At 44.2% G+C, this 27,614-nt stretch overlaps 2 protein-coding genes across 3 annotated transcripts; both read right to left on the reverse strand.

The window, feature by feature from the left end:
* Positions 1 to 7,922: 7,922 nt before the first annotated feature.
* On the reverse strand, positions 7,923 to 18,154 carry fah (fumarylacetoacetate hydrolase (fumarylacetoacetase)). The gene is made up of 14 exons (XM_012817237.3): positions 17,870 to 18,154; positions 17,558 to 17,668; positions 17,333 to 17,454; positions 16,971 to 17,020; positions 16,289 to 16,379; positions 15,145 to 15,242; positions 14,799 to 14,851; positions 14,394 to 14,493; positions 11,089 to 11,219; positions 10,698 to 10,773; positions 10,166 to 10,212; positions 9,792 to 9,893; positions 9,341 to 9,458; positions 7,923 to 8,340 (listed from the first exon to the last, which is right to left on the reverse strand). The coding sequence occupies exons 1-14, from the start codon at positions 18,032 to 18,034 to the stop codon at positions 8,264 to 8,266; spliced, it is 1,341 nt and encodes a 446-aa protein (XP_012672691.2). The 5' UTR covers positions 18,035 to 18,154; the 3' UTR covers positions 7,923 to 8,263.
* A 113-nt stretch (positions 18,155 to 18,267) lies between these two features.
* On the reverse strand, positions 18,268 to 27,604 carry zfand6 (zinc finger, AN1-type domain 6). 2 transcript variants are annotated; one of them, XM_012817271.3, is made up of 6 exons: positions 27,307 to 27,604; positions 21,730 to 21,884; positions 21,228 to 21,342; positions 20,845 to 20,948; positions 19,389 to 19,505; positions 18,268 to 19,203 (listed from the first exon to the last, which is right to left on the reverse strand). In XM_012817271.3, the coding sequence occupies exons 2-6, from the start codon at positions 21,878 to 21,880 to the stop codon at positions 19,055 to 19,057; spliced, it is 636 nt and encodes a 211-aa protein (XP_012672725.1). In that variant the 5' UTR covers positions 21,881 to 21,884; positions 27,307 to 27,604; the 3' UTR covers positions 18,268 to 19,054. The 2 variants fall into 2 exon arrangements, with proteins under 2 accessions (XP_012672725.1, XP_031425585.1); XM_031569725.2 differs by lacking the exon at positions 27,307 to 27,604 and adding an exon at positions 26,432 to 27,291.
* Between the last annotated feature and the right edge of the window lie 10 nt (positions 27,605 to 27,614).

Genomic DNA, 27,614 nt, shown 5'->3' on the forward strand with positions numbered 1-27,614 from the left:
GATCACATGTCTAGGCTTGACACAATAAGGATTTGAATTTCAGTGCTCCTAAAATGAGCTATCCTACTTGGTCGGAGCCAAGAACAGTAGCTCCTACATTTCAGAAAGCCTTATCAGTATACAGGGGGTTGAGAGCGGTGCCAAGGCAGAGTATCCGAAGTTCACACAGTACTATGCCAGCACAACCCAAGTGACAAATGAAGTGTTAAAACCGAAGCCCATGGCCCTAAATGAGGCCTATACTCATACAATAGGCCTTTAGAACTCTGAAAGAGGCCTGTTGACCGCCGGCTGACTGCACTGGAGATATTCGCTGAGACCTCGGTCTGTCCTTCTCTCTAACTATGTGTCACTGCTCGACTCAGACTTGCAGCTCATATCTTATTTGGCTGCTGTGGATGTATTGGCATAGGTTGTCGAAGGTGGAGATGAGTCACTAGATTTCATTTTCCCCTCCCTGATGATCGGCGGGGGTCCGACATGACTGACCGCGCTCACCTTCCTCTGCATTATTCAATGCCAGCCAATCAGATTATGTGCCCCGTTTATGAACGGCTCTGAACGGACAAGGGTAATTACCACGAAGTAATCAACCATATTCATGCAAATAGAGGGTTTATGAACTGGAGTTTTTCCAATCGTGTCGGGACTGTAAAAATGATTGGTGCCTCAGGGAGTAGGTATCGACAGAACCCCCTCTCCCCTCTCCATAATTATAAGCATAATGTCTATTGATCGCCCTTTTCCCGTCCATACACCTCACCGCACAAAAGTAGCGGTAGCATAGGAACAGTCGAATGTAGTCTTGTGGTCTGAATTGTTTAAGACCTGGATTTCCCAGCGTTGGCAGAGGGTCACGCTGAGTATGAGGGCATGGCCGAATCACAGAGGCTGAGGCCCGGGCGTTTAAGTTCTGCTTACCATGCACAGTTGCGGGGGCACGGGGTGGAATAATTGATCCGCCCCTTTGTTTTAATAGCCACACTGAACTGTGTGGCCCCCTACGAGTGCTGGGTTCTGTTCTTATTGTGTCTGCACATTAAGGATCAATGAGAGGGCCTGGGAGGAGAGTCGTGGAAAGGGCCGGGACAGAGGGAGGGTGGGGCGGTGGGGCGGTGCCAAGCAGAGAGCAGGCACCCACAGCCAAGGCACCTCCAGACCTGATGCAGCGGTCAAAATGACACTAAGTGCATGTTACGACGCTGTCTTCACAGGAAGCTATTTGAATATGACTGAGTGCCAAGGTCAACGCTTAACACTGACATTTGCAGTCAAAAAAAGATCTATATATTAGTACTGAATACATTAGGCAACATCGCAGGCCAGCCAGTACATATTGTAGGTACAGGAGGCCAAGGGAAGGGTCATCTTTTGTCTTTCATGCAGGGAGTTTGTGTTGTGCCAAGAGTCCTTATGCGAGGTGTCCTTGTGTCTCTGTCTCTCCAAGCTCGGGGATCAGGATGATTGCAACAGCGGTGCGCTTCAATGAGGACAGACAGCAGAGATGGAGACGACGCCCGACCCTGAGTTTGTGGACCTGGACAAGGGCCTGACTCTGGCATGCATCGCCTTCCTCTGCATCCTGCTGGTAGCCATGATCATCCGCTGCGCCAAGGTCATCATGGACCCGTACAGCGCCATCCCCACCGCCACCTGGGAGGAGCAGCACCTATCGGATGACTGATGGATCCAGGTCCACGCAGTCCTCTCCCCCTCAACAAAACCACAAACATAAACACACACACACAAGGACTTATTTACATCATGACTCCATCCAAAGATGTACATGAAAATAGCACTTAACCAGGAATACATATAGAGTAGACATACAGTATACATTTAAAAAAAATTGCTATAGGATGTTTCTACATGTTTAAGCACCCATGCACCTGTGCTTAGCTCTACTAATGCATGCAAACACAAGCATGCATTGATATGCACATGCTCCGCGAACCGCACTAGAACACCCCCCTCTACCCCTCTAGACGGGTGTTAGTATGGATGGGGGTGGGGGTGGAGGCAGCTGGCTAATCTTCGACCTCAACTCGTTGAGTAGATTAGTTGCCATTCCAACCGTCAAGCACATGAACTACACTTCAAACTACCTACTGTGCTCAGCCTCCCAGGCTGGCTTAGTACATTCCACCCAGAATGAGGACAAGCTTTGTCAGACTTTGTCAGACTGTAGTCTACACCACAAACCAGGCAGAGATGATTCCATCCACGTGGTGCAGAACGACAGCTCACATTATGAACGTTGGGTCTAAAACAATGGCCAATAGAAACTGAACTTTAGTATGGAGAAACACAGCAGGAAACTTTCATTTCCGTGACTTCCAGTAGATTCATCTACATTTTGTACATTTTTTAATAACAGCAATGGCGATGCCCTGATCCAAATGCTGACTGATGGATGTTGGACGGAGAACCTGCTGGGACCTGATTATGGGTTATGCAGGGTAGCCTTGCAGGTGTTACGCTGTAAAAAAAAAAAACAGCAGTGCCTCTTAATTAATTTATCACGTCAGAGAAACTCAGTGGGCGACAAGTGCTTTTGCACCACTGGAAATGGAAGTCCAGTCATCCTCCGGCACACACCTATGACCGCAAAACTCCATCACAGACTTGGAGGACACTCTCAAAGTCCCCTTTTAGCTCTGTATAAAAACTTCTGCTCAATTGGCCCCCCGACTCAGCTGTCTTTGATTCTGCTGTAGCTTGAACAATCTGACTTGCTGCTCAATTTGATTTCTTGTCTTTGTGTTAGTACCTTGCCTAAACTGAACTACGTATGTTTGTTTGTAAGTGTGAAATGGTAGTCTTGACTGCATGCTATTAAGTGCCTCAGCTGAAACCACAGAGATTGTCTTGAATTGTTTCCTGATTTTACAAATGTCCACAATAAGAGAAGGGAGACGGATAGAGCTCATTTTAATCTGTTTATAGTTCCCGTAAATAAAGACTGTGATGACATGAAAGCACTCTATATGCACCAAGCTTATTTGTTTGAAATCTGGATTTTGGGAAATGAGTCCCACTGCAGTTGGGGCATATTACACCAATGTTTCAAACACCAATGAATAACAAAATATTACAAACGGAATTGTTTTATGCTATGGCATGGCCACCATTTTAAAAACCGAAGATTCAGATCATAAGTCGTTGATGACAAGCTGAAGTGAAATGCCTAAAACCTGACTGAGCTTTGCATTCGCCGTATGGCACGGTTTCTCCTCGTGTCTCCAGTAACCACAGGCGCGATGGAAAAGGTCAGACTTGCCCAGGGGTCTAATCTGGGCTGGGCAACATAAGGACACCATTCATTCCCAACATTCACTGGGGCTGGGGCCTCACTGTCTGATGTGTGTGTGTGTGTATGTCTGTCTCTCTCTGTGTGTGTGTGTTTGAATGAGGACTTCACACGCTGGCATCCCAATGACCACAGATTCGCTTGAAGAGAATTACAAGCATTTGTCCCGTGTGCTCTGTCTGCATCTCACTCTATTTCTCTTAGTCCCAGTCAACACTGCACTGATGTCTACATAGCCCCCCTCTCTCCTTTCCTCGTTGAGTGTCTGGGAACGGGGAGAAGGTTTTGTTTGCCTACCAAATTTCGCAGTTTACGTTCCGCCTGGCTGTGTGTGGGGATGACTCAGGTAGAGGGCGAGGTTCGAGCGCTAGCGCTTCCAGGCGATCCCATCGATTTATCGAGGAGAGCCGTGCCTGCCACCAGCGCTATCCCGTGGTGAAGCAAAAGTAGAGATCAGATAGCGTCACATCCAGCAGAGCTGAGGGATCTGACGGTTTTAGGGTCCCCGCGGTCTCTCGGCAGGGGAAGAACTTCAGCCAATTAAAGCATCCGTGTGAGACGAAGGTGAGTGGCTCCTCAACCGACCATGTATGCAAGCAAGGGTGCACTCTCACAGGCAGTGTGGCTTCTGGAAGTGCCCTCCTCCGTGGGGATTTTGTGAAGCTTGTCCTTCGCTCTACACAACCATGAGCACTACGTTCCGCGCTGTCTGTGTCTGAATAAACAGCAGTCATGGAGGAAGGACAAACTTTTTCGAGAGGAGAAGTGAAGTTTTGAACACAGATCCCCCAACGGCGGGAGCAGTTGCTTAATCAAGTCAAGAGGCCTTTGAGTCCTTCTGTTCCCTTACAATTGATTTAAAAGCAAACCGCTCTGCCATATTCTTGGCACTACGGGGCACATTTCAATTAAGGCTTATAAAAGTTTGTTTGGACTGTAAATTGCATTAACGGGCTGCCTTTCTATTTGAAATTTACTTTTTTCACCGTCTGTGCATCACTGATACCATGTGATTTGTCAATTAGTGGTGGACACGTAAGCGCTCCACACTGCGTGGTAGCCTGCACCAAATACTCACTGAATAAGTAACCTTTTCATTCCTTATTTCCTTAAAAAAGTATTTGTGTGCATTCTGATGGAGTGAAGGAAAAAAGACAGGTAGCTGCAAATCTCCTTCCAGAAAAAAGTACGTCAAGAGAAAATACCAAAGAAGAGATTGACACATATTGCGCATTTTCCATATTAATTCCCAACAATTCCTTGAATGAGATAATTTATAATGCATAGGCTTTTAATAGCAATGGGACATCCATGCACAAAAAACACTCAATCAAAGGAAACTATTTAAAGATTTGGGCAACATTAATATTTAATTATTTGTTTCTGGTATCTGAATATAGGGTGTGTAGCTTTGCTAGGCTGCATACAAATATAAATGGCTTCTGACTGAGAATTTTCCACCCAATACCAGTACACCCAACACCAAAGGGGCTAAATTGTAGATAATCTCCTTTAGGCACAGTTATATTCCAGCCTTGAATTTCTCTATGCATTCAGGTTTTCACATTCTGGTTCAGGAATGTGAGGAGCAATATCTGGAAGTACCCAAAGTAGTTAGACCCCTCTCCTCAATAACCTTTGTCCTGAAATAAGGGCCACTCGGAAAGTGAAAACTGCCCGAAGAAAGGCCAGTCAGATCAATATTTACCTTACCGTTGCCATTTAAAGGCCACATTTTCGGAAATCATTAACTTCCCTTGTTTTCCAACTCTGTGCTTGAGTGCATCTAGCACAGAAATAACCACACAAAACACTTCAGCTGTAGATGACGACATATGTTCAGATACCCCTCTGATACAGCATCAGGTACACACTGTATGTTCAAATACCTCTCTAATACAGCATAATGTACACACTGTATGTTCAAATACACCTCTGATACAGCAGAACGTACACACTGTATGTTCAGATACCTCTCTGATACAACAGAACGTACACACTGGCCCCTTTTGCATTGCAGAGGCTTTGTGAGCAATGTTCATTGCCTGCAGTCTGACAATTACAAGGCCAAGTAAAATAATGAGTTGATACCACCACCCCCCTCCCTTTCCAAATAAATAAATAAATAACAAAAGTAATGAAGCATTGCATAATGTCAGTGTGCAGCAAATAATGGCTGTAGCAAGCCTTAAGTTCACAGTGAGCGCATGTACAATACGAGCAGCGCTGAAAGTATGATGATACAAATAGCTCCCTCGCTGGATTCCTCCCTCTACTATTATATTAATGGGAATCAATTATTCTTAATTAGCTGGCATTTATAACCTGCCCCTGCATCAGCAGTTGTGCGCCTCTGCCCAGCGCAAGTACATTGGCATGGATTTCTAGTGTGCGCCAATGATTCCGTGGGACACAATTGATTAGCAGCGTTTGAAAACACTGGCACACACAAACGGAGAGTGCATTAATATTGCATGGCGCATTCCACCTTGAGCTCCAGTGACGTGTGAGCGGCTGCCCACTCCACAGTCATAAAGCACAGCCCAGAGCTCGTTTCTGTGGCGCGGCACTTATTCCATTAACAGTAAAACTTTCTCGAGAATCTAAACTACAACCGTAATATTTTACATTAGGGTGGTTTTGCTAGAGCAAATGGTGAGCTTTGCTCTGCTTTCATAAAAGACAGAGTTGCTGCAACAGCATTTTCACACAAGGGAATAATTAGAGCGGAGAGTAATGGAAGTACTGATAAGTGTGTAGAGGATACACAGAACCGAACATTAATTTCTGTGAAGGGAACTGTATGCATTCAGGGCTGCAGAGAGGGCCTTCCCTACGCAATAGGTTTTTATGGGGAAAAAGTGAAGTTTAGTTCCCATATTGATGGGGGATGCTGCGGGCTATGCCCGGGAAACTCTTCCCATGCTTCCTCTGAAACCTTCATTTGGGTTTTGAGGTCATTGCTGCTGTGAAGTTCCCACCTGCTCTACATCAATAAAGCCCACACACAGAGAGAGAGAGAGAGAGAGCGAGAGCGAGAGAGAGAGAGCGATAGAGAGAAAGAGAGTGAGTGAGAGGGCTTGGGGGGAGTCCTGTTTATTACTCTTCCATCTGGGCAACAAAGGCAGGGCGTCTACTGTTAGACTATCAGTACTCCACCTCTGCCACCGCTGAACTTCTGACATGTTTGCTGTCCCAGTGAAAACCCACACGCTCACAGCCATTCCATCTTGGGTCCAGTGAAAACCCACACGCTCACAGCCATTCCATCTTGGGTCCAGTGAAAACCCACACGCTCACAGCCATTCCATCTTGGGTCCAGTGAAAACCCACACGCTCACAGCCATCACATCTTGGGTCCAGTGAAAACCCACACGCTCACAGCCATCACATCTTGGGTCCAGTGCTCTTTGTTGTCCAAGTGTGTGCGTCTCCATGGTGACAGAATGCTCTCAGGGCACCTCCCTCTGCCGGCTGGACGGGGTGAGCTCAGAGGCTCACAGGATGGTCACAATGCATTTTCCATGACCAGGCTAATGGAGTTGCACAACATAACTATTGGAAATCCATCCACGGCAAACAACACAGCCTCCTACCTGCAAACACTCTCTCACATACACAACCTTGGGGGAAAAAAATTGATACACGATGGACAGCTCGATGTCACGAGAGCCGCAGTTGAAAATGGAAGTGGCCTGCTTAATGGAACAAGAGGGCTGTTTGTCTGCCAGATGCGTTGGACTGCAGTGATGACGATAGTTTACAATGCAGAGTGCCGGTTGCTTGTTCAGCAAAGCCCAGCTCATCAATACTGAAGGTGAAGGTGTGGATTTCTACATGTAAATGTATTAGCTTCACCAGTACTGCGTTGCTGAATAATACACAAACACATTGACCCAGATGAGTACACTCTGAACTTCATTGCCTGACTCTCACTCACCCAGTTTGTAGAGTGGCTAACTTCATTTGTGTCCAGTTTGCCATTCATATATGCAGTTACTGGGGCAGTGTGTGTTAATAACTGACTTCACTCTGGGAAAAGAATATTATATAACAACCCCCTCTAACTCAATTGCTAAAGAACCGTGACTCACTTTGAGTGGAAAGTCTAGGCAAATAACATTAAAAAAAGGCAAATTTGTATGTGTGAAAATCAGAGCTTTTATAACATGGTTCCTAAATACATTCACACAGAGGAACGTAATACTGCATCTGGTATGGCAACAAATGTTCCTGTTTAATTAAGCAATATAGTACGAGTGCGAGTGGGGTAGGTAAGGGATATTCCCACGGGTGGTGTTCGGCCGTAGCCACGAGGCCGGAGGCCGAGTGGCGCAGGCAACAACACCCGTGGGAATATCCCTTACCTACCCCACTCGCACGAGTACTATATTGCTTTTATAAAACAATTTTATAGTCAACCAATTAACATTTAAACACGAAGTTATTGATTTAAAAATGTTTATTTCGCCATTGTTTCTCCGCAACAAAAAAATAGTTCCATTGTCAACGTCTTTTGGAATTATAAGAACTTTGAATTAACGGTTATCGCTTAATTGTATCAACGTGCTATAGAATGTTTCATCGCGGAGTGATTTATTTTTAGCTGTGAAAAGTCCGAGTTGGGATGTCCTGGGATATTCCAACTCATGGAACGTCTCTCGTCCAATCAGAAACAGCTAAATAATTCAATAGAACCCAATTGTTTTATAACACTAAATATTTCTATACTGCTAGAATGGCGGTCCTGTAAAAATAAAAAGTAACTGCATCTCCCAGTGCGGTGACACTCAATTAACAGAGCGACGAGAGGCCATTAAGGGAGGGGTTGTTCGCCCTCGCTCTGCAGAGATTCTGTGTTGCTCTCGGCCGGTGTCTGTGGGTGTCTGCGCTGCCCTCTCTGGGGGGGGGGGGGGGGGGGGACAGATGGCCACTGTCGGAGCAACATGGGCCTCACTGCTGCAGTGCTGGGACGATCGTTCCCCGACACGGGCCGAAGCCTACCCGATAGCCATGGCCCTGGCAATAACCTGACCAAACACACAGCAGACAGAAGTACAGTGAGAGAGAGAGAGAGAGAGAGAGAGAGAGGGAGAGGGAGAGAGAGAGAGAGAAAGACGTTTAGGCAGGCAGGAAGATAGACATGCAACTTATATAAACTGTTGTGTTTGATTGACAGGTCTCTGAGTGAAAAAAAAGTTTGACTTAATGTCTTGGTTATAGAAGTCAATGAGAGGCTTCTCCCAAAGCAGCCTCACAGCAACAGTGTGCAGACTGCCGCAGAATATTAAATGAACCAGAGCAGGAGAGTGCAGCCTAATGAAAGGCTTTAAAATGTCTTCACAAAAAGACCACACACACACACACACACACACACACACACACACACACACGCTAACACACACACACACACACACACACACGCTAACACACACTCTAACACACACACACACACACACACGCACACGCTAACACACACACACACACACACACGCACACCCTAACACACACACACACACACACGCTAACACACACGCACACACACACACACACACACACACACACACACACACACACACGCACACGCTAACACACACACACACACACACACGCTAACACACACACACACGCACACACACACACACACACACACACACACTTACAGAGAGACACACAACTATGACAAAGAACTCTTCAAAGTTCTCAGCTACTCTGCCATTCTTTCAATAACATTTCAGATCATGTTGTTGAATGTGGTCGTCCCTCCCAGTCTTATTGGTGAGAGTACCTATGGTTCTGGCAGAGTGAGCTCACACCTGCTCTCAGAGGTCCAAGGCAGAGACATGTTGTTCCCAGTCTAGATTCATTCCTGATCTGTTCTAGTGGGTTACCCTCTTGTTTCCTGAATAATTGATCTGATTTTGGTAGTCTGAATTATTCACAAGGTTGAAGAGGAGCTTGGGGTGATGACACAGGAGTGCAGCCACACACACACACACACACACAGACACACACACACACACGTCCTACCTGTAAGGGTAACCTCATCGCCGTCCTTCAGGAATGTTCTGCTCTCTCCACCGCCCAGATCAATGCTTTTTGAGCCCCTCCATGACAGCTCCAGCAACGAGCCAAAGCTCTCGGGCTCCTTGGTACACACACACACACACACACACACACACACACACACACACACACACACACACAGTCAGCTTGGCACAGAATCACTACATGATGATTATTACCCATACCTTGCAATCACATTCAGTTTTCCCAAACAAAAAGTTTGCAGCACACACACACACACACACACACACACACACACACACACCAATATGAATGCACATAACTGAGCATGCAAGGGTACAGTTAGCTACACACATACACGACTTCAGCTACATATTCACACACACACACACACACACACACACACACACACACACACACACACACACACACACACACACACAAGGGTCCTCACCGGTCCACTGATGGTCCCCGAGGCCAGCAGGTCTCCGGGTCGCATATTGCAGCCATTGACCGTGTGATGGGCCAGCTGCTGCTTCATCGTCCAGTACATGTACTGAGGAGAGACAGAGAGACACACGACACCACACACCTCAGCCTCAACTGCCCTCATCAGTCAAAGCCCCTCCCCAGAGGACAGGCCTAATCTCCCCCTCCATCATACATACAGCGTTGAAGGCAGAGTCTATCAGCCACGTCTGGGGAACGCTAGTGAAGACATTGAGGAACTTAATGAGCATTAGCCCAAATGCTATAGGATTACAGGCCTTCCCTCCTCTGTGTTACTGTGCTCCTCAATAGGAAAGACCCAGGGTTATTCTTCCTTACCTTGAAGTTGGACTTGCAGATGGTGGCGGCTTCCGTCATTGCTTCGCCTGGCGGAAAAAACACAGAGCGGATCACTGACTCAACTGTCACTTTCTCTGCACCAAACAATCACTCTGCCGCCGTCTCACAGACCAATCTATTTGGCACGGCTTACACTGTCAAATGAGAAAGCTCCACTCCACATGTCGCTCGATTGCAAACCCAGATGCTAGGAATTTGATGTGCATGATGGTATCCTTCCTCTCCCTATTGTGTGCTGCCACGGACGTGAGCACAGATAAGGAGTCTGGCCGGTCTGGGAGCCAACAGTTACCTCTAGTGTAAAACACAGGCTTTGCAAAAACAAGCTTGAGGTTAGCTACCGAGCAGCCCGGCAGGGGAGGGCAGTGCAGTGATTAGCCCTGCCAGTGGGAGGAGGACGCACTGCTTAATTCTAATGCATTATCTCGGAGAGCCCCGGGGCTTTTGAGTGCTGGGGCTTTTTTTTTGACAATGCCTTTAATTAAGGGGCACTGCGGAGCACATGGCGTACCTTTCACAGACACAAAGAGGTTGATGTTGAAGGTGTAGGCGTCGTCGTGACGGAGATAAGGCAGCGGCTCGGGGTCCTGAGAACAAAAGCACAAGACAGACACAAAAGCAGGGGATGAGGTGGCAGCACAAGGTCACGCGTCTAGCCAAGGCCCAACAGAGGCCTAGGGGTGGCCAGGCTCAGGAGATAACACGCCACAAAGCATACGACATGCTCCAATCAGGCCAGGGCCAGACGGAGGTACTCAGTCAGCGTTTAAAACAGGGTACGGTGACCTCTCAGTGACCCTCCCTCTGTATACTCATACTGCTGACAGATCAGCGCTACACAGGATGAATACTGGCTCTGGAGGGAGCGGAACAGTAAGTGCTTTAATAATAAACTGGTTTACCTGAACTGCATTGGGCTGAACAAAGGGGAGCAGTGCCTCCATAGGCAGGACCCAGGGGGAGATGGTCGTCCCGAAGTTCTTCCCCAGGAAAGGTCCCAAGGGTACATACTCCCACGCCTGGATGTCCCGAGCTGTAATATGTGCAGTGTACAAACAAATATGAGTGAAGTGTCACAACTGCAAACTCATTGGCTTACTAATTACCTTGCAGTCATGTACATCCTTGCTGAAATCTCTAAAAAAAAGGATTCATGGAATCACTAATCCAACCAAACATAAGTCTGACAGTCATATTTGTATGGGCACATGCATACAAATGCATCTACCATGACAGTGCCTTGATGTGTGTAGCAAAGTAGTGATCACGTGTGTTCTAATAGTCAAGAATCCTGTCAAGGCAAACTTTCCCTGATTGGCAAGCATACATCCAGGCAGTCTCGTGTCTGTGTGAAGTGATTTATGAAAATTAGAGAGACAGCTGGAACATTATCTCCACTGTTCTTCCCCCCTGGAGTAGCAGCAAGCTGAAATTAGGCAGGAATGGTTCATTGCCAAGCCCCATCGCCAGAGAAAGACTCAAATGAAATTAAAGAAAGTGTCTTTTTAATTATATATATATCTCAGGATGCTTCTCTCACTCTCTTTCTCTCTCTCTCTCTCTCTCAAACATACACACACACACACACACACACACACACACACGCACACACACTTATGAGGGACTACCCATGGCAGACAGGCTACATGGGGCAACATAATGTAATGAATGTGCAGAGGTGGCACAGGGTCAGGGTATGAAGTCAATCCACAAGAAATAAGATCAAAGGAACGGCATGGCACAGGAGCCAAGCGTAAATGAGAAATGAAGGGGAAATATGGCTTCTGAGTTGCTGTGACAGGCTCTTCCACAAATAAATGAAGTCTGTCTGAAAATAAAATGTGGTTTGAGAAAAGCACACTTCTTATTGCACATCGATAAAGGCACTGAAACAGAACAAGGTGGAGGGAGTGCATTCTTTTACATTCAGTAAGGTGAAAAATTATCATAAATCACATATGTAAAAGGGTTTTAGAGCACCTTCATGTATTCTTGACACTAGGGATGCACCGATACCGATACCAGTATCGGTATCGGTGCCGATACTTCGTTAAAATACTCGTACTCGTACTCGTTTGTGAAGTGCCGATACCAAGCACCGATACCACTCATCAGTATTTCACTGCATCAAACTGGCCGGGCTATGCTGACACAAAATGTGATTTATTGTCCTACCTGTCCTACCACTCTCTGCCAGGCTAGTAAGTAGCTTATTTGCCGTCTTGTGTTGCATTTGCTTGATGTTTGACTGTGTTAGGAAAGTTTGTCATAGTGTCAAAGTATTTCAGTATACAGATACAGATTTCGCTAAATTTAGCTGCTAGCATCTCGTTAGCGATTAGCAATTCCGTTGTGCTGCCTTAACGGCGATTTGGGCTCATTTTAAGATAAATGACGACGACAGGAGTAGGGCACAGCGTAAGATCTGCACTGCTACGGTGTCGAGGGGCGGAAAGGAAAGTACTTTGTTTAACACAAGCAATTTGATTAAACATCTGAAGACACACCATAGTGCTAAGTACACAGAGTTCACTGATGCTAGTGGCGCAAGACTGAAGCAACCAATCTTAACTGACGTCTTGCAAAAGAAAAAAACGCGCACGCACACACAGAGAGAGAGGTAGAGAGAAAGACTGTGCCACATAGGTTAAGTGATTGTGAAATGTGCTCTTGTGCTAATCCAGTAATAGTTCTGTTCACTTTTTGTTAAGCAGACTGTGTTGTTAACTATGCAGCAAATTGAATTGCCTTTATCTGGTTATATTTGCATTTTGTCTAATGTGATGATATTGTCTGTTTGAAGGCTTTTTTTGTGTTTTAAAACCAGAAAGCTCTGTTTATTTTTGGCTTGGGATAGCCTTCTGTTAATTTTGTACTATAGGCTTGACATAATCTGGAGAGGAAAAAATAAAATCTGCCTCCAAATTAATTGCATTTTCATGGAGACCAAATCTAAGAAGTATCGGTATCGGTACTCGGTATCGGCAAGTACACAAATAAAAATACTCGTACTCGTATCGGTTTGTAAAAAAGTGGTATCGGTGCATCCCTACTTGACACCTTCATGTATTGTGTGTGTGTGTGTGTGTGTGTGTGTGTGTGTTTGCATCTGCTTGTGTTAAATGTAAATACACTGTCAAATATGCTGACAGATTATAGGATGTGATGAAAAAATATATTTTGAGGAATAAAACATGCAGAACCACCAGAGGCCTTTCCATAAAAAAGTTCACTTTCTCCACCGTTTCTATCCCCAGGTGTTTTTCATTTCCGTGGATGCTTACCGATAGGCCGTAAAAAAAGCAATATCAGCTGGCATGCTTGAAAGGATGCCATTGTGGGTTTGGGGCGACGGAATAATAAAAGAAATTGACAGCACTTGTTACTCTGAGACGCCACTTGGCATGGTCTGAGAGTGTCTGTAAATCAGGGCTGGTCCAGCTCAAACACCAGGCCCGGACAGGTCTCTCTCTTGGCTTTATGTGTCGCAAAGGCCTCTGAGAGCCTCAGGATGAGATATATTCTCAAAAAAAAAACCCCACCAAACTATGAAAGGTGAGGTTTTCCATTCCAGAAAAAGAGACAGGCCATCTCCTGCAATGTCAATTGGTTTCATCTATTTCCACAGAGATTGGCTGTCTCTGAGGTCCTCTTGGGATGTGATCTATTAGACCAGTGAACCATGGGTCATTTTGTGCATATCTCAAGTCCAACTGCAAAAGGCTCAGTAACTTCAAAAAGTGATGTGAAGAAGGACAAAATTGGGCTATTTTGCCCTCTTTTTCCTCTCAAAGTCAATTGAACTCTGGAGCCTGTGTGATTTCCTCTGATGTAAGATCAGAGAGGGGATGTGAACCAAGAGAAAACTAGTGGAACTAACAGAGTATCATTTATCATTTGAGAAATCAGAAAAAAATGAATTACAACAACCAGCCCCTTCACAGGCAACCTCATAGAGCAAAAATGATTCTCACTACTCACATAAAAACCTTAGAAAGTGAAAACCTTCCAGTCTTTCACGCGGTGTAGTAGGGTGCACTTCAACCATGCGTACATAAGAGAATAAGGTAGCAGTGCCATAGGTATGGAATCAGAATAGCTTACAACATAAATGGTGTCTGTACTGCCTTGGTTAGGGCCCTGGGAGATTGACATCTCTGTGAAAGTGACTGGTTTGACCCGGGTGAAGATGAGAAATGTCACTCACCACTCCAGTCGTTCATCAGCACCATGCCGAAGATGTGCTCGTGGGCTTTCTCGATGGGAATGGGCTCCCCCAATTTGTTCCCAGCTCCCACAAAAAACGCCTATAAAAGACACACACAGACACACGATTCATTCAAGTCTCATGACAATGTGGTTTTTATGGAGAGAAAAAAGGACAAATGCTGTGAGATGTCATTAGGGTCAAAATATAGTCCCAAATATGTCCAAGGCTAAATATCCAGGTAGACTGTATTTCTCCCTGATGTGTGTTACCTTTCATTCAATACTCCTGAACAAACCTCATCATGAATGACTGCATCAAAATGGACACAAAAGTTCAGTGATGTTTGAGTGGGAGCACTGACAGTGTTCATTCCAATTCCCACAATTGAAAGACCACACTTACCATTTCCAATTCAATGTCTAGCTGCTTGCTGGGACCGAAGACCGGGGCCTTAGCTGGGAGAGGAAGAAAGGAGCCGAGGAATAAATGTTAATGCACACAGCGGGGGAAGGGAGAACACACTCATGTGGATGTCAGACAGGGCTCTAGGTCTGCCGTTTCCATTTCTTCAATCAACAGGCGCTCTTATCTACCCAGACTCACACGTCAAGAGAAAAGGCTGGGTAACAACTGAATGACAGAATAAGTGCAGCCATCAAAGAGAAACGCCTTGGAGGGTCGTCATCAGAGAGCCTGCACTGTTGCCATGTCTACTGTTAGTGTAATGTAATGTAGGTCACACACGTACTTGGATCGGGCCTCATCTGACCCGTGGGTCTTCGGATCGGAGAGCCTGACACCACCACCGAGGAGGCCCTGCCGTGGTATCCCACCGGCAGCCGCAGCCTGAGCAGAGACACACACACACACACACACACACACACACACACACACACACACACACACACACACACACAGACAGACAGACAGACAGACAGACAGACAGACACACACACACACACACACACACACACACACACACACACACACACACACACACACACACACACACACACACACACACACACAGACACACACACACACACACACACACACACACACATTTCAGCACCCACTTCATCTCTCTCCCTTCTTGCTTCTCTCGTTCCCATCCCGTGCTGAGAGGTGTGCAGGTGGCTAAACCGATAACATCTGGCTCTCCACTTCACCCCCCCCCCCCATCCCTCCAGAAGAGCTCTCACATCCACATGCACGCGTGCCTGACATCTTATCATGGTTCCTCCGCTGGTGTGCATGCATGGATGAGTCACAGAGGTGCCGGTTCATTGATGTGAAGACCACAGAACCTTTTTTTTCTCCTCTCCAACTCACATTCTGATTCCCTCAGCACCTCTCTTGTTCTTGTTAGTTACGCCAGTTCAAAAACTTGTGAAATGGCGGATTGCCTGTGCAGAGGTGACTGCAGGCGAACTAGCTACTGAAGCTCAGAGGAGATCAGAAATCAATTAGAGAAACCCTCTGTCTCTGGCCTCCGCTGACTCACACGCAGGAGCCCTTGCTCTGCCTCCTGGCCAATAGTCTCTCCCAGGACCTTGTAAGTAACAATGAGGAGAGAAATATAGCTCTGTGCAGAGGCTAAATCATCCCTACAGTGCTGATGGAAAATCAATCTGGGGAATTATTCACAAAGAACAAGTACAAAGCTTGAAATGTGAGAGTATCTCAAGGCAATAACCGAATGTTACAGTTCAGTCAAAGAAAAAAGGGCAGGAAACTGTGATGTGTTTCTGAGAAAAGGTTTTTATCTGTTCAGAATCGAATTTGCCCGGAAGCCTTATACACAGGTTCTTTCTTTCCATATCGTAACGATAAAAGCTTGCAGCTAATTATTTATAATTTGGAATTAATTACTTATAAAATTGCTTTCATACCAGTTAGGCATAAGGGCATTCTCCTTCCCACGGAACATGATCCCAACATTGGTGGCATGGTCTCTGGAGGAGTAGAAATCAGTGTAGTCACCTGGGGAGAGACACAGAGGAAGAGGAAGAGGACGAGGAAGAGGGGCTGAGCGAGAGGGCTATTAACACCACACCAGCACAGCACATGCATATACTAAAGAAGTACGCACGCTCATGGCAACTCTGCTGCTAAACATAGAACACCTCCTCTGGTGTGATCATTCATTGTTAGCTCATGCGGAGAACAGTGCCCTCCTGTGTTGGATGGTAGGAGGCAACCTGGACAATTTTCCACTCTGCTTAACACAACCCATATGGCATATCTAACAACGACTGCATTTTTTAAACAAAGCCCTGATGTTTTCTGAATGCAAGACATTTATGGACTACATCAGGTTCACTATTTCAAATACATTTGTATATACATAAAGTTAAGTATTAAATCGTTATAATATGCTTTGGTATTTGCGAATAAGGAAGAAAGAGTGGGATATCTGGAGAAGTGGGGGGAATTCAGAGGGACAGATATGAGATATGATAGGAGCAGGGTTCCGTGATGCCCTCAGGCAAACAAAACAGCATACATGACTTGTCACTCACGCCCGTCACCTCAGATAAGACCAGATCTACTGAACTACCATTCCAAACTCACCAATCTCTGCCGGAAGATGCATCACCGCAGAATTCTGATGCACAAATGCTCTAAAGAAATAGTCACGCACACACACACACACACACACACACACACACACACACACACACAAAAGATTCACTAAGAAGAAAGCTAATCAAAATAGATGAAAAATTAAAAAGAGTGTACACTTGATTGGAGGCTAACCTCAGAGTGATACCTCAACTTTTCTCTTTAAATTTTACTCTTACAACTCATTTAATTTAAAGTTCTTTCTACAAGCATGGGCAACTACACAACTGTAGTTGTAAGTGGTGAACAATAATGCTGTTTGAGTTTTCAACCAACTCTCCAGTATTTGTTTAAAACGTGGAATTGCCTACCTGCTCCTAAGGCTCACGTCATCACGTAACATACTCTCATTTGCAGATAGGAACTTCTGCAAATATCTTCTGGCTTCTCTCCAGGCCTCATGACCCAAGCTCATGAACGCATTTAACGTTGGCTAAAGAATGGACACATGGAGCAACACTAGGTTTGTTGGCTTTCCTCCAGTTCAAAATTGTATTTCGCTTTCAAAACAAGAAGCCGTTTAGAAGGCAGTTTACCTGGTCAAAAACATCCGGATGCTTTGACAAGGCAGGTCCGTTGAAAAGGTGCTTTATCGCACTGAGGTCCAATATTTGATCTCCAATGGCAGCACCGATCCGATGCCTTGGCTGAGATTGATTTCATGTTACACACATAGAAATGGTTTAAGTGGTCTCTGATAGACTTTTGATCAAACTCATTTTTTTTTTTTTGCATGCTTTAACTTCTAGCATTAACATAATAGTGTGGATGCAGGGTAAGTGAACATTTAGGAATGAGCTGACGTCAACTGTGAACGGTTTCTCTAAAATCTCCAAAAATATACTTACGTTGTCGGAAGTGGAGAAAACACCGTAAGGTAGGTTATGAAAGGAGAAATGAGATTCTTCGTCTACTTTTATGAAAGACATTTTCAAGTTGCAGTTGTACTCTGGAATACTTTTCAGAGTAAGCAACAGGGTAAGTAACCTCTTCCAGATGCTGACTGCAGCCATGCGTTGATACCGCCTCCAAAGTCTGAAGAGACAACCAATCAGGCAACTTCCCTTATATCCACCCTTTCCAGGCTCTCAGTAAATAATGTTTAACGGACTGAAAATGACTCAGCACAATCAGCCCTACCTCCAAGTACTTTTCAAATCATCACTCATTGTTCTTGACCTCAGTGTTGTAGCTTGTTAAATTGTTTACTTTTGGAAATGCATTAAATGTGTTTTATGAGTTTGAGTTTTATGTGTAAAATTTGTTTTTTAATTTGATTCAGATCAAAGCAAAGACAGTGAATAAACAAACATAAATACAGCACATAAACCTCAGATCATCCTGTGCCTTCTCATAAATGAACTATATTATTCTTATAAACACTCAGAACCAACGCTGAGGTGCATACAGGCTATTCACCCAAAACAACATTCACACACACATTTACACTGATGATCATACACTCCTAAGTGACAAACAAATATTAATAAGAGAGAGTGGGAGGAAACGAGCCGTTTTCTCTATGCCGTCCATAATGAAATAGCAATAATTCTCAGCATACATTCATTTACTGGAAGAGCATACAGTACAGGATGGAAAGGATGGGGGAAATGAATGGGTTGACATGCAACACAGAGAGAAAAGGACATACCAGAAGAGCACAGCCCCTCTAGTAAGTCTGTAAATGTAGAGCCCTATTTGTAACTCAACTGAAAATATAATAAAATTGAACAATTTCCTTGTAAAAGTCTATTTAAGATTTGCTCACACAATCCACAACATTACTAGGGAAATAAATTTGAGTAACTGCAAAAAAGAGAAAAAAGAAACATTAAAAAAAAGAAAAAATCAATTTCAAAGAAGTGTTTCCAGGTAGCATGCATGATTTAAGGGGGAGTTGATGGCTCAGGTTGTGAGCAACTTCAAATTGAGGGGGGGGAAAGGGGTGGGGGTGGGGGGGTGAAAAAAACAAAAACAGAGTGTCGCTGATCCGTGTCACACACATTCCCTGGCACCCATGATGAGATGGCTCTTCAGATCTTCTGGATCTTCTCTCCAACGATGACGGGATTTTCTTTCCTAATTTTCTCAGCAGCGTCGGCTTTGTAGTCAAAGGTGCAGTTGTGAATGTCTGAGTATCGGTGGATGCCGCAAAACACATTGCCACATCTGCAGCCGAAGCCTGTGGAGGAAACCAATTTTGAAGAAATTCATGAGAGCAACAAAAAAAAAAGGTAACAATTGCTTTCACACTCACAATTAGTTTGTGTGGCCGGTATGATGCCTTTTTGAAAGAGTACATGGAAGTTGGTGGAAATGTCCCACGTTAGGGGAGACACAGAAATAGCAGCCCATTAACGCCTGTACCTGTGAGTCCAACTTTCTTCCGGCAGGTGAAGCAGCGGTTCTTCTTGGGTTTGCTTTTGTCGTCACATTTGTCCTGGTCATCTATAGACGTCTGGCCGCTCTTTTCAGAACCTGAGGCTGCGGGGAAACAAGGTAACCCACAGGTAAGTAAGAGACAAGCCATCGGCAGAGGGAAACATCACTGGTTTGCTGCACTACCAGCAGCACATATAGAACTGTTCTGTTACACATGTTAACATGGTGGCTGGAAGCGTATTGACCCACTTGCTTGGTACAAGTACAGTTTCCAACAGGGGAAATACATCCTTCTCTCATTAGGATGAGAACAGTTTCAGTGAAAATTAAATTGTACTAACCATTTGCTTTTTTTTGTTTTTCGTCAGTTTTCTTATTTTCATCCTAAACAGATAAACAATTTTTTTTTTTAAACCACAAGACCATGCTTGGTGTTCACAGCCTCAACCAGGAAGTAAGTTCAAGGGGAGGAGTCCTGGGGTTCCCTGGAGGAGTGTTCAGGAGAGAGGCGTGGCCCCGTTCTGCACTGGTCTACACTCACCACGTTCTCCATCTATCTCCTGAGCGCTCTCATCTAGCTTCCTTTTGCCTCTCCTCACACTGTCTTCCGCAGAGGCTGCAGCTGACCCTGAGCTACCTGCCCCCTCCATGGTGCTCACTGCTACGCTATTAGATGCACCAACTTCAGACACGGACACACACACACACACACACACACACACACACACACACACACACACACACACACACACACTCACACACTCACACACACACACACACACGCGCGCATATGCACATGTGTGTGTACACACACACACGCACACGCACACACACGCGCGCATATGCACAGGTGTGTGTACACACACACACACACACACACACACACACACACACACACACACACACAGAGATCAATTTCACACCTAATGCAATCGGATTCCTCCGTAAGGTTATAGTGGCATGTAAATATATTTAAACTTTAGGCAAATATTGATACACTACTGTCCAATATAGTGTAATGTCTCTTGGTATTCACTAAAGAGTATGTTCAGAAAACAAATAGACGCCAAAATAAAAAAAATAAAAAATAAAACTGTGGGACACCCCAGCTGCTTGTGGGAAATGCTGGTGCTGAGCCTTAGGTTTGATTGCCAGACTCTCTTGGCCTGAGCTCAAAGCGGATGGTTGTGTGACCACAGAAGGACCATAATAACCCCCCAAAAAAGACTAGCTGACAGTGGGGGATTTGGTGCTGCGCTCTGTCAATGGCCCTCAGCTCAGCGATTGTCTGAGTTCATATCAGAGTGACCTTGACCAAAGTGACGAAATATAAAGCCTCTTCCTTTGTGCAGAAGAGTCTCCTGTCCTTTGCACAGTTAAATATGGAAGAATAACGAGGTGTCGGATAAGGTGGCACAGAAATAATGAAAATGCACTGTACTTTGTGATTCTTCTGTTTTCAGGTCTACTTTGGCCCCAGCTGAGTCCTCGTCTTCACACCGTGTAGCAGGCGCTTGCGATAGCAGGGTCTGGCTGGCTACAATGCTGAATGGGAACCAAACATTTTTTTTAATTGCACAATACTTCTCCATTATGACAATATTACATGTGAAACGACACTGCAAACATCCTAGACAAGGTGAAAGACAACCAAAACTGTAAAAACAGCAATACCGTACACAATATCCTGTATAAAATGTCATACACCTTAAATCACAATGTCTGGTGCAATCATAATGTGGAGGGGGTCGAAAGTAAAAGAAGTGTTTCTCTGTGTGAGTTATATTCCGTGTTGTGTGCATGAAATGTGGGAGCGCTGAGTACCTGTTTGTGTCCAGTGGCAAGGCTGCCTGGATTAATGCTGATGACACGTCAACAGTGGCGCTGTCGGAACACTGCGTGGGAAGAGATTCTCCTAAACTACTGACCGAGGACACCACTGCCGGGGGAATCACAAACACAAAGCATACCCTTTACAGATTAGCATTGCTATCCGTTTCGCCTCCTCAAATACTGTACTACCGCCGTAAAGTAGAAACAATGTCATTTTCAACACAGAAATTCTATGTGTTTGACACAACTTTGATGGTACAATTCTCAGTTCTAATTACAAATGGCAGGCAGATGGTGGTGATCCTGCACATACATAAAATCACTGACAGGTATGCCTTCAATTGGTTTGTGAAGAATACATAGACATTATTGATAAGTTGCTCACTAACCATCATCATTACTGAGTAACCAGCCAGTAACTGTTTTTTCTTTTCTGAGGATCTCTACAGGTTTAGTACTGGTAAATATCAAGGTAACAAATGCAGCATCTTACCTGCTGGACTGGCTCGGCCACTGTTGTTCTGTCTCTGTAAGAAGTCTTTGTAACACACCGAGCACATGCCACTTGTCCGCGGGTTCCCATAAAATCCACATCCATTGGCACAGAGCATAGGCCCTTGGGTCTGGTTCGTCTCTTGAGCCATGCTCCTAAAGAGACATAAAGACCAGAAGAGTCTTTGTTAATCAGGAGTGCCTGTAAAAACACGTGTTCCCCCCTCTTTTTCACTCTCTCTTTTCAAAAGGACGTTTTGACCCAGTGAGAAAAGGCTTGGTGACAATGGGACAGTTTTGTCTGCAGTTGCCAAAGGAAAAAATCCAACTTCAGTCCAGCTGGTCATGGGAACACGATGACTGACAGCATCATTCCTTTATTACATCATAATGCATTCTGTTATAGACACATACTAAGCAAGGGCAGAGCTTTGCTGGGATATGGTATTTATGCCCTCTAAATAGTCAACAAATGCATTAGAAAACACCTCAAAGACAGTATCAACACACAGAGAATTGTGAACTAGAACCCTTAATATATATTAGTTTTTCACAGCAAAAACCACTGCTTCTTAATTTTTTATTTAAAATCTGGTGATGGAAATTTTTTATTTTTTTTTCAATTAAAAAAAGTTGTAATTTGTTAAGAGTGATTTACGGTCACCGGACTCTCTAATTCTCTGACTTCTGGGGGTACATACTAGTGCTAAAGGGAAGATGAAAATCCAGCTATTGGTTCCTGCAGAGTGTTCTATACAGGGAGCTGGTAGAGCATGGAGTAAATATACAGCTCAAGATATTAACACTGGAAATATCCACAACTATATGAGCTGTGCTAAAAATAGTGACATATTTCTCTGGCTGGCAGTAGGATGGAAGGGTGCCCTCCAGAAGACTTTGAAGTACACACCTGACCCTGGCTCACACATTCAGTGACTGATTATCTTTATGACCATTTATTTAGCATTTGATGTAGGGTAAACAAAACAAAACAAATGAAAATAAAACCAATCTTGAAATCCACAGAGCTGAGAGAAAATGGACGGGGCATTAGTAGCCAGGCCTGGCTGGGCCTCGTGTCAGAAACACTGATCTCCTCTGTGATGTAAGAGCGCTCGTACTAAGGAGGGCATCTGGCCCAGTGCTCTCACAGCCATTCTCTCTCTGAGATATAGGACGTGGGGGTGGGTGGTGAGGGATTAAACTGCACTTTCTGCTGGGGGCAAATGGAAACGTCTGGCAAAGAGGGCTCCATGACCGCCTCATACAACAAAGCGCTGGACTTTGTAAGAGTCCATGTCTTGCCCTGGGAATACTGGTATGGAGTCAGGATCCTGACTCCATCTCTGCCCTGGTACAGAGACAACATCTGCACTGTGTCGTGGGTGGGTATTTCTGATGGCAGAGATCTGAGCCAAGATGCTGGCTTTAGATAATCAAACCGTCTCCCAGGAGAACTTGAACTGAGTGGCACGCGACTGAACGTGAGGCTTAGAAAACAGAACAGTATTCAATATCCCTTCCATTATTGCCTTTGATTTTTAGTCACAGGGGACCTAATCCCGCAGTAATCCCTGGAGGTCATCCCCTGCAACTAAGAGAGAAAGTTTGCGTCCCCCAAAGAATCAATAAAAGAGCACACAGTCATTGTGGGATGACACCACCTGGAGACTGAGGTTTACAACAGTCAGAGCGTTGTGACATGCTGAAAACAAGAGTGAGCGAGACGCAGAGTAAACTGTTACAAGGATTACAGGAGCAGATTACATAGATCAGGGTGGATTTATCAAGATTCCACCCCAGTGTAAAACTAGCATCCCATTCCTTTCTCTAAATGGTGCCAACTTCAATCATAACGTGCATTAGCCAGTGCTGTACTTTTGGAAATAGTCAAAAATGTATTCTTCATCAGTAACATTTCACCAAATCCTATACTGTCCCCACAAATTAGCACAAGAATGACCGTAATCGGCCAGTTAAGATTAAACTTGCATAACCCCAACCTCGGACACCTTCTAAAGCTTGTTAATTTCCAGTTCAAACTGTCGCACCATAATAACAAGTCTTTCTTGATATTATCTATTCACAATTTCCTCAAATCAAGAGAAATATATACCACCTTGACACACAAAGTAGGGGAACCAGAGAGAGAGAGAGAGAGAGACATCACATTATGATTTTTCTCATAATGGCGATGGGACCAAACACATTTAGATCCATGCTGAGAAAAACAAAGCACACAGAGCAGCCGAGCTAACATCATCATAAGCCCCTTATCAGTATGCTGGGGGGAGGGCGCAGTAGAGGAGGCCTCATTGAGTCAATCTTTCATCGAAACTTCAAAAACAGCTCAAATTGTTCTTGTAAGGAAAAAGTACATAAAAGCTGGATAAAAGTCTAAAATCTGTTGAGAGATATGCCTACAGAGGAAAACAGAAATGCCTTCACTCACTCACACTGGCGTGTATTTCAATAATGCCTCAATAACAATAAAAAAGTTCTGGGGCCGTGGGCTCTTAGTTTGTAAATTCACTTCTAAAACGTTTCTTGTCTCTGCCACTGGGGCGTTGGCAAATTAGACAACATTCTCATTAATGCACTGGTTGTAGGGTATGCAGAGAAGGTTCCCTTTTCTCCCAAATTGAATAAGTAAGCCTCTCTGCAGGGAAAATAGAGTGTACTGTTAAACCTGTGCCACTAGCTTAGCAAACACCGATTTATTAGGCCAAAATACCAATTAGTATGTCGCAACATGACATTTCCACACCTCAAACTTTACCCAACTTTGGGTCTTCATATTACTCACGCACTCACTCCTTCCCGGCTCTGACTTCTGTCATGAGAGTGTCATTGAGTAATAGATGCCAAGTATGACACATATGTATGTCAACACTGTGTCAAAGAAGGTGCTGATTACATCTTTTCTGATGAAGGGGGAACTGCCATTAACAGGCTACCAGTAGGACACGCAGAACTAGACTTGCTTTGCCAGATTCTTCAATGTCAAATGAAAACTAAATAACCGAACTGCAAATGCTCAGCGGAAAACAAAAATCTCCCCTCAATCAATGAAGTAAACTACTGAGCCTCACATGATGTTTAGGTAACAAATTGATCTGTTCAGCAGGAAAGTGAAGGTGGTTGAAAATGAGATTACTGCTTGACCAATGTGGGAGAGATTGCTTTCCTTACAAAGATGATGGGCTCAACGCTCTAGTTATGCAGTCACTTACAGTGCAGTACAGGTAAACCATGTATCATATACATACATACATTTGAATCTGTTTGTGTGTTCCTCGTGGTCTTTATCATGTTGGTATCCACCAGTTGAGCTACAGGAACAGACAAATGCAAAACCTGCTTTCTATTTTATTCTATTCCATGGTTTGGTTTTTGATGGGACAGTGTACTGAAGAGGGTCACTATTTGGGCCAACACAAAAATGAATGGTTGAACTATTCTCAAAAGAGAGATGACAATATGTGTTATATGTATTGTAGAAGTAGGCCTATAGAAACAGTGTGGGGAACAAACAGAATTGCACGTGAGTAAGCCCTCTGAAGTCCAACCTTCTAGGGAGGACTAGTGCTCCATACATCACTACAACTGACCAATTATGGGGGCAACATTTAAGGAGATAGTTTGACTAAAATGTGATATTTGAGAAAGCTACAGGTTACTTCAGAATATCTCATTCCTGATATATCCTTATATATAACTATCCTAACTTCTGTCCCAGTCTTAAGGCACCAACTCTTCTGACGTGATAACCAAGACTTTAATAGTGTAAAACTATAGCATTTGTAGAGAAAGATGCACTGTGTTGTAAAATAATCTTTATGTCATTTCCCAGACATATTCTTTCGATGACATAATTCAGACTTCTTCAAAACCATTACCACGCCAGGGAAATCGTAACTGAATACATTCCACTGATGTGTGATGCACAGATCTACCACTTTATGTGAGGGACACTGACCTGTCAGCCCTAGGAGAAAAGCTGAAGTTTCTTAACTAACAAGCTGCCAGACAACAGAAAAGTGAAAGCTCTGCAGGAAGTTTGATGACAGACATGAGTGTCTTCATTTAGCCATCAAAAAATAACTAGAAAATCAGTTGGGTTGTGGACCATTCATGAGACTACAGCATCATGTGTTCTTCCTACATCCTGCTGTGCAGGTACTATTATTATTATTATTATTATTATAGTTAATGTTATTATTACTACATACACAACATAATACAACAATATACTACATTATTATTATTATATAATGTCAGTGACAGCGGGCACCGCACTAGTGCACAGCCTTTAATGAATACCTTTATCTACTCCTGTCTCATTTGCTCGGACTAGAGATATTTTCAGTAAACCAATTGACCTTTAACAAAATCTGCTTGTCCACAGACCAAGCAAACGGGGTCCACTTGAATGTTTCGATGTTTTCCTTTACTAATATGTTTGGCAACATCTTATTATTAGTCCAACGTAAGAATATTCATTAAATGCTGTCGTGTTAGCTAAACACTAGCTGTTGTATTCTTTCCATTTCCTGTCTATACAGTGTCCTTTTGTTCAAATGTTTGTACCATTTTAATATGAGGGAACATAGTTAAGAACAATACAGAATGTTAGCTCATTGGTTATGCTGTCTTTCTACCTGGACCCGGGAGAAATAAATGTAACTTTGAATCCGACGTACCTCAAGATTTGTCCCAAATTCCCCCTTTGCTACACCTTTCTTTCTTCGTGTCTATGCCACCAGCTAGAGCCCGACATCATAAGCAGAAAATACCACCATCTAATTCTCAAAGTAAACACCTACTCTGTGGCCATTGGCTGTTCTCCTATAATCACGCCCATTTCCACATCATCATTGAATAAATGTGGTGCCAATCACAAATTCTTTTTTTCCCCTTAACTCCTGAAAAAGACATGACAAATGGAACACTGAGGGTAAAAATAACAGAGAGGAACCACTGTCTCATAGCTGCTGTAACAGCGTTAAGCAAAAACAACAAATGCCCATGGAGTGAAACACTTTTGTTCGAATGGCTTCTGTATTAACGCAAATGTCGAGTCAACTTAACTCCCCGGCCATTTAAAGACCTCTGTGGTGTTAAGCTAGCTAAGCAGCCTAACACTGTCCCACATGAATCAGGCTAACGTTACCTCTGATACAAATAACTGGTAACACCTACGTTATCTGTCAGTATGCGTATTCAGTTAGTCTTTTCAATAATCATCAAATTCACAAACCTCTGTCTCTCTTGACAGAAGGCTAACGTTAATGTATATTCTGCTCTCCTAACTTCCCCATTGAGACTTGTAAATCCTGACGTATTGTCAGAAAATGAGCAAATGTACGCTGAGTAAAACTACTGTGCTCTGCATATTACATTGTATAATACATCTGTCAGTTGTATATTCTTGGCAAATACATAATTATGCGTCCTATATATTTTAAATGGTCGGTTTTCCTGGAGGTTGCGATGACGCTTCCCAGTCTAACCAATTCAAAAAGCTAATGCTAGCCTGCTAAGCAAGCCAACTTCTTGACAAGTTGTCTCGACTTACCTCTCAGACGCCTGAATTGTTTAAGATGGCTTCGTCCAACTTTTTGAGGTGCTTAAAAATCGCTAAATATGTCTGTCAGTTTAAGCTATTTTGACGGAAACCTTATAGGGTATTAGAGGGTGGTTGTTTTCCCTCTGCTCCCTACCCCCACCCAGAAACACTCTGTTTGTTACTTTTTGTCACTCCAACCCCCACTGTAATCTTGACAATGACGCAATGAATGGACAGACAACGATTGTTCTAACGTGGAGCAATCATACGTCATGTTAAGATAATACATTATACGATGTTTAACGTTAGTTCAATCA

This window comes from Clupea harengus, chromosome 6 (genome assembly GCF_900700415.2).
Source record: "Clupea harengus chromosome 6, Ch_v2.0.2, whole genome shotgun sequence".
Classification (NCBI taxonomy): Eukaryota; Metazoa; Chordata; class Actinopteri; order Clupeiformes; family Clupeidae; genus Clupea; species Clupea harengus.

Coding starts and splice junctions, on each gene's coding strand:
- fah (XM_012817237.3), bottom strand. CDS start 18,034: ATGGCTGCAGTCAGCATCTGGAAGAGGTTACTTACCCTGTTGCTTACT. Junction 17,021..17,332: donor GACGTGAGCCTTAGGAGCAG/GTAGGCAATTCC, acceptor CTATTTCTTTAG/AGCATTTGTGCATCAGAATT. Junction 10,774..11,088: donor TTCAGCCCAATGCAGTTCAG/GTAAACCAGTTT, acceptor TTTTGTTCTCAG/GACCCCGAGCCGCTGCCTTA.
- zfand6 (XM_012817271.3), bottom strand. CDS start 21,880: ATGGCTCAAGAGACGAACCAGACCCAAGGGCCTATGCTCTGTGCCAAT. Junction 20,949..21,227: donor TTGCCACTGGACACAAACAG/GTACTCAGCGCT, acceptor GTTCCCATTCAG/CATTGTAGCCAGCCAGACCC. Junction 19,204..19,388: donor GAAGAAAGTTGGACTCACAG/GTACAGGCGTTA, acceptor TTTCCTCCACAG/GCTTCGGCTGCAGATGTGGC.